This window comes from Impatiens glandulifera, chromosome 2 (genome assembly GCF_907164915.1).
Source record: "Impatiens glandulifera chromosome 2, dImpGla2.1, whole genome shotgun sequence".
Lineage (NCBI taxonomy): Eukaryota > Viridiplantae > Streptophyta > Magnoliopsida > Ericales > Balsaminaceae > Impatiens > Impatiens glandulifera.
In genome coordinates, this window is record NC_061863.1 from 54,279,016 (window position 1) to 54,286,738 (window position 7,723).

Consider the following 7,723-nt stretch of genomic DNA (forward strand, 5'->3'; position numbering starts at 1 on the left):
TTTTTAAAGAAAAATAGTTATATTATTTATTTAATACTTTTTTAAAAATAATTATATTATAAAGAGTAAAAAATGAAGATTGTCATACACAACAAGAAGTCAATTATGTAATAATAATTCTATTTGGCAAGGCACTTCTTATTTACTCATAAATTAGGTTATATTGATAGCTACAACTTTGTTTTTTTCTTCTTATATTTCATTTTTTTAAGAGATTATATTTCAATTAATTGGATTAAAAATCAACATATGAAACTTCCAACTCCTTACCTAAAGAATTAATTACATAAACAAGAAATCAAAATATTTGGTGGAGTTAATTAAATTGAAATTTGTTTGATAGAAAGATTGAAATGAAATATATTACCTGTCGGCATCGGAAATGGAAGAGAATTGTGTAGGGTACTTGAAAAATCTTCTAAGCATATCGAGAGTTTTTCAAATGATGTTGAAACTTAATATTATGGTTTCCGACCAGAATCCGGGCAGTTGAAGAAGAGCTAGCTATGGTGGTTCCCCAACTCCAAACATGTTCTCATGAGAAGGATATGAAAAATATTAATAATACTTTATCTTCTCCTCCTTTAATAGGATTTTTCACTTTAGAAGAGTCCCAACTACAAAAATGAAACTTTTCTTCAAATTTCTTCTTATTATTGGATTTGGTTTCTTCCTAATTACACTTCAATCATTAAAAAAAGGTCATCAAGGTTTTATTATGAATTTTAAATTATATTTTAATTAGTTATCACTTTCATAATAAATAAAACGATGCCCAATGATATTGTTGATTCATCAAACGACCAAGCTTTGATTTTATTACAGGTCGTCACTCAGATATTCTCTTAAAAACCGAGAAATAAGAATTGTCGTATCAAGATGAAAAAAAATATGAAATTCTTTTATTTTCTTTCAGTTTTAATAAATTAGTTTTCGAATTCTTATTACTTTATTGAGTATACAAATTATTATTATTATAAACTTTATTCCACATTTATGCTTTTAAGACATTGTCAAAAGAAATGAAATATTGAGACATTTGTATCTCACACAAGAATTTTCACACTTTCTTAGTATGTAAAGAATTTTTTAATTAACAATTACATTATAGTCTAATTTTTGTAACCATCTTGACACTATTCTTTTTTCTCAATCATTATTGACATAAAAAAAATACATACCAAAACAGCTACATTAAGTTTCCTCTTTTGTGATCAATTTGTATTTGTTCTTGTGTTGGATATAGAATGGAATGTCTTCTATATCCATTTTTGGGTCTGTTTAATTTTCCTTGTGTTGTGTGTGCCATCAATTAATAAATTTAGGTCTCAATCTCAACCGTTGGATAACCCTCCACCAGCTATATATATGTATGTGTATAAATCTAGTATGGGCTTCAATTTGTTTTCAGCATTCTTGTATGATCCTTGAAAAAACCAAAACCAATTTCTATCTTCAAAAAAACAAAACAAAAACATCTACAAATCACTCAGAACATTTTACTTCAGGAAAGTGCTCCATATAGCTGCTTCCCCTTCCCCACATTTTTCATGCACAGATTTAATATTTTCGACAGATTTGCAAATTCCACTACAACTCCAGTCGAACGACGCTATGCACACGTTACCCGCTTGGGCCTTCCACTCACAATCTGCAATTTTGTCGCATATAAGTCAATAACTCGTTAGAGATACAAAATTGGGCTTTTTTTCCTTTTTTTGTGCAGTACAGAGACAAATTTAAGAAGAATTACCTGGCGGGGTTCCACAGCACATATTGTGGTCATCAATGTGCTCAACTTCAAGCCCGATAAACCATGAACCTAGCGAAACATCTTCATTTGCGTACTTGTGCAGTATCGGCCTGCAACCATGAATAACCTCAAAACTCAGAGAGGTTTTCTTGACCAAATAAAATTGCAAGAAAAAAGGATTAATACTAACTGGTTAATCGAAATGTATGTTGCCAAATCCTTGGATATTGCGTATATCTGTCCTGTAGCATGTCGAAAGTATTTGTTCCCTTCCTCTCCGAATTTCCATGACTCCGGTTCGTGATACTTCACATTCCTAGAAGAACCACAACAATATAAGAGAAGTGAAAGAAAATCAGCTAACTTAAAAGCCCAAAGCGACTCACTTTTGAGATAGAACTGGTCCTGATTTCATGCAGCCCATGTATACTCTAGGCTTGGTTCTATGACGTGCAAGAGTTGTAGCAAGCATGCCTGCAAAAAATTGATCATATTTCTTTGGCGAATTATAGATGATGGCCAAACAGGTAATTAAAGAGAAATTAAACTCAATTAGATATTTACCCAAATTGACATGAACATCGTCATCCACCTTCACATAGAAATCAGCATCCCACTTTGCAACTGCGGTGGAAAAGAATATTTTGGTCTTCGCCGACAGTTCATGATAGCCTTCAACGTGCTCCTACAGATCGCAATATTGAGAATCAAGAAACGAGTTATTACTAATGAAACTAACAAATGAAGTAAAACATGATTCATGTAGTGAGTTATTTTACCAGCCTGAGGAAGTCCTTGTGTTGAGCATCTTCTGAATCAATAGCTCTATCTAATATGCTGTTAGATGTAGCACTGCGCGAAAAAACTATTGTTTTGATCGTGTTGAACAAAATATGCAAATGATTTCACATGCTAGCAATAATAATAATTTGGATTTCTGAAATATATCAAAACCTGTCCAACCTTCAAGAGATTTCTACAAACATAGATCTTAAATGGTTACCCTCACAATTAGGTCAATATAGAGCTCTTTTATATACAAGAAAATGAGATGAAAAGCTCATATTTCTCAAAAGGAAAACAATATTTGGAAAGCAAATCATACCTTAAAAGTGAACAATGCATAATTCAATGCGATATGAAATTGAAGCTCGAATCAGCTCACCATGAGAGTTCTCGAGTTGATTTGGATCCTAAATCCTAATAAAGTTCAAGCAAGGAAAAAGGAAAAAAAAATCCACATTCAACTATCCACTATCTCCGAATCAACTTGAGAATTCTCGTCACTAAACCTTTTACTCCTACCCAATTTAGGCTTCTCAATCATATCTAAGCTTGAACGCGTGCTCTCTACCACAACCTATTACACCTTATGCTTTTTCCTCTTCACTAGTCTAAATGTTACAAACTCTCCCTATTGTAGAAAGCTAGCAACTATTCCACCATTGATAATAGCTCATTTTGAGACCATAAACGACAAACAATATTATCTATAGTTCGTAACTCCACGTAAAGCACTCATAATATTAACAAGCATAAGTAGAAACAGATGATTCAGCAGATGATGATGTTGATTTTGTTGTTCTTGTGACAAGTACCTTCAAGTTGATTTTTTTTTTCATTTTGATTGTTTGTTTGCTCTTTTGTTCACATCCTTTTCCCTCACATTCCATTCCTTTTTCGTATGATTTTTTTGCGCTTTAACTTGTATACTGTAAATATAGATGTAGAAGTTTGCAAGTGTTTAATTACCTGTGACCAATTGTGAAGCGGATGATAATACCCTTTTCATGCTCAAGCTGAAGAAGTTTCTCACCTAGAAATATAAGAAGAAAACAAAGGAAGATTTCAGATTTTAGATAAAAGAATGTAAGAATTGAAGAATTGAAGTATAGATCATTTGATTACCTTGAGGCATCCATGTCTGTCTAACAGAATCTCGCCTCTTCCTGCTACTAAAAGCAGTGTTGATTCCAATAACAATGAATGCTTTCTTCTTAGATGAGACATCATGTGACTTTGCAGAAATGGAATCAGAAGAAGAAGAAGAAGCATCAGAGACACCCAACTCCTTGGAACTCCGTGTGGCTGATAACTCCATCTGAAGCATTGATATAGTCTTGTCTAGTGATCTAACATGATTCAATACTTCAAATTATTAGTTGATTCATTCTCTAGATCATAGAAAAACACTTTCTACAACTTACTTAATCGCTTCATGGGTTTTGTAGACCTCATCCATCACATCCTTGTCTTGCCCATTCTTCTGAAACAAGAATTCAACAAAGTTATTAACAGCTAACCAGAAGAAGATGATTGTTTAAAGCTAAATCTAAAAAAAAAAAGGAACCTTCTTCTTCGTTGTGCAGTCTTCTGTGATTATCTGCAGCTCTTGTTCATGTCTACGCTGCGAAATCAGCTGATTTCCGGAATCGGGTGGAGCCCACGATCTGAAAAAAAGAAAGAAAGAAAAAACCCAGATCAATACTCGCAAGCCGGATTGAATCTGACAGAAAGAAGAGGAGAACTGTAGACCTATTTGTGAAAAGCATTCCGAAAAGAAAGAATGAAAAGCAAATAAGAGGAATCCATTTGGTTGAAATCTTGCCGCCGGTGCTTCTGCTCTTCATAACAGCTTCCTTGGACATAGAAGAATGCATCCCCAAATAAAACAGGACAGTCTACAACATACGTCAAAAGGGTTGTTCCGATGGAGCTGAAATCGAGGAGTAAGGATATTTCAAGGGAGAAGGGAATTAAGAAATCAAAGGGGATTTAAATAAAGAATGGTCGAGGAGGAGGAGATTCGATGAGTCATATGATATGGAAACGTGATGGGTTAATGGGAAGAATGTTCTTCTTCCCCAACCGCAGTTGTCGCGCCGGACGACGTGTTTAATTGGGTTGGAAGACTTTGAATACCATAAACAAACGAAAGAAAGCTCTCAAGGGTTGTCTGCTAGTTATACATATTACATACTCTGTATTGACTAGCCGACCACCTAATCTTACCCTGAAAAGACTTGTCTTTTAAACCCCAATAATTCTCCTTTCCTATTTTAGATTTTATCAATTTCTTGTAAAAAAATTTAAAATGAAGTTTATTAAAATCAGAATATTAAAAAAAATAATGATTTGGTTAAAGTTAAATACAAATTGAATTGGGTATAGCCTATATAAGAGAATTATCACCTTAATCATTAAAATAAAAGTCTATCCAAGGTGGTTTCATTATGAAACTATTATCACATCATTAATTGTTTAATTACCCAAGTTGTATTAATTACACATATGTATTTTCCATTGAAATGTTTGGGTGAAGGATTCAAAACACTTCTTTCTATTACTATATTTAAAATAAATATAGTAATATTAAGCAACTTTTAATTTAACTTTGAATAGCATGATGCATAGACACATTGTTCACAAACAATTTCATATACATAAAAATCAATTTAAGAAATTAAATTTTGAGTAAAAAGTAAGTCAAATAAGATTAAGAATTGATAACAAAAATCAATTATGTAATGAAACAAGTCAAACTTACAGGATTAGTCTAAATTATGTTTTAGGGATTATTATTTATTATTAAATTATATTTTTTTATATTCTTTCTTAAATATATATAATAGTTAACAAATTAACACTCTAAACTTCATTAAGTTTTAAAAGAGAATAAAAACAAAATATAATTTAGAGTAAATTTAATTTAATTTAGTAATTATAATAAAACATAACAAATTAAATATTTTTTCGAGTTTTTGGAACAAAGTTTTTTTTATAATTTGGTATATATATTTATCAAATATAATAGGTATAATATTGTAATTAAAGATTAATTAGTTTTATTTATTTTATTTATTTTATCTATTGTTATTTATTTTAAAAATAGATAAATAAATTAATTAAATAGTACAAAATACATCTACATGTATTTCAAAATTAGTAATAAAGAAAAGGGAAGTAAAAAAAATAAAAGTAAAGTGAGAAAAATTAATACATATATTTTTAAAATAAATTTATTCTTTCGCTACAAATATTGTGTTACGTTCATTCAACTATTTTTTTTTTCTTTTTATACTCTCTACTATCAGTTAATATCGCTATACATTTACAGGCTCTAAACATTGAATGGTATGAAGACTGAAAACATTGCAGAAATTGATAGAACTACATAAATAAAATGGATTTCTCACCTAATCAAGGTATCCCATCTAATACTTTTTCAACTCCAAAACAATTCTTTGTCTTTTCTGTTCAACCATTTTGACTTAGTCCAGACCAAACTTGAAGCTAATTTTCCTTTTCACTCAAATCTTCAAGGCAAAGAGCTTTGTTGAAAGTTTGATGTCATTTCTTCTAACTATCTTTTAATTCAAATAACGATAAAAATTTAACAATTAAGATAGTTTAAATGTCAAAATGACTCTTAATAATTAATAATAAATATTACGAGTTCGATTCGGAACCATATTTTTTCCCTAACCCAAACCCTTTATAAGTTGAACAAATTTTTCACGCGTGGAAGAATAATTTTAATTATTAATTATTTTAATTATTTTATCAATATAAAAAGTGTTTAAAAACATGTATTATTTATTATTTTATGGCATAATGCATTAATATTAGCGGGACACCTGGTCATTAAAAAATAATAATCTCTATCTATATTATAATACATGATGTATATGTTCATATTTATTGACGTATTTGAGATATGCACGTAGAATAGTTGTATTTAATTTTTCCTTCTCCACAACTTTAATAATATAAAATTTATCATTAAACAAACACTAAACAAGTCCTAATCCTTCCATACCATATGAGGTGCCCAATATTAATAATGATGATTTAATTATCATCACCTTAAATAAATAAAGAGCATAATTGTTCAGGTTAATTGAATCTGCCTGCATTAGACCACTATTTAATCTAAGGAACATGCATGTTTAATGTAGGTTTAGATTAAATTGAATGTGACATATCAATTAGAATTTTCATCAAATCATTTTAAGTTGTTAATTACATTTTAATGTTAAATACATTTTTTAAATAATCTATTTTTTAAAAAGAAAAATTGTTCCGGTAGACAAACAAACATGACATAAATTATTAGTACTTACATTGAAATAATAAGTGCAAGAAAAAAATAATAGCGGAAAAAAATAAAGATGAAAAAAATATTTTAAAAGATCAGCTAATTTCGACAAGCCCTCAAAGTGTTGTTGAACTTACTATCATGCATTGTACTATACCCTGGGGTAAGCCCACTAAGGTAGACCACTAGATCAGCCTATTTAATAAAAATAATAAAAACCGGCAGCCCATCAGATTAGTCCATTTAATAAAAAATAATAAAGTTTTTAGTTAAAATTATTAAGACTTTTTAACATAAAAGTGTATCTTAATGATTTATAATAAAAATGTGTAGTTTTTAATTGTTAACAAAAAAAAAAAAATTAGGGCAAATAAAAAAATTTCACATTTTTTAATCCGGGATGAGACAGTTCAATTCTTAAATCCGACACTGATTATGCTTAAACCATATAATCCAGTATTTCATCACAAACAAGATTCTCAATGCTTATGCAATTCCGTTATTATGATAGTGATAATCCATTGTTCTTATGAGTTCATAAGTACAAGCTATTCATTCAATCTTATTGACTTTTCAAAATTAAATTCTAAAATTTTGTATGATCAATGCATTATGCGTGTTTATTTTTATTTTTTTATATATTAAGGAGATAAGGTAGTATATTTGATACGTGTTATTATAAAGTATAACATTATTAGTGTAAATTTATTCTCCATATTATTTATATCTCATATATGATATAAAATTGTAATTAGTTCTTAATTACAACACTTTTCTTATATTATCTCATTTTTAATTTATGGTTAATCTTTATTAATATTATATACAATTTATTATTATATGATTATTAAATATATTTTATTACTTTTAAT

General features: G+C 29.4%; 1 protein-coding gene across 2 annotated transcripts; it reads right to left on the reverse strand.

Moving 5' to 3' along the window:
* Positions 1-1,375: 1,375 nt before the first annotated feature.
* On the reverse strand, positions 1,376-4,690 carry LOC124926566 (beta-1,3-galactosyltransferase 7-like). 2 transcript variants are annotated; one of them, XM_047466817.1, is made up of 11 exons: positions 4,289-4,690; positions 4,104-4,203; positions 3,961-4,016; positions 3,662-3,885; positions 3,506-3,569; positions 2,533-2,605; positions 2,318-2,438; positions 2,140-2,227; positions 1,944-2,069; positions 1,754-1,863; positions 1,376-1,651 (listed from the first exon to the last, which is right to left on the reverse strand). In XM_047466817.1, exons 1-11 carry the CDS (start codon positions 4,411-4,413, stop codon positions 1,500-1,502), a joined length of 1,239 nt encoding a protein of 412 aa, XP_047322773.1. In that variant the 5' UTR covers positions 4,414-4,690; the 3' UTR covers positions 1,376-1,499. The 2 variants fall into 2 exon arrangements, with proteins under 2 accessions (XP_047322773.1, XP_047322772.1); XM_047466816.1 differs by having other exon boundaries at positions 3,961-4,019.
* Between the last annotated feature and the right edge of the window lie 3,033 nt (positions 4,691-7,723).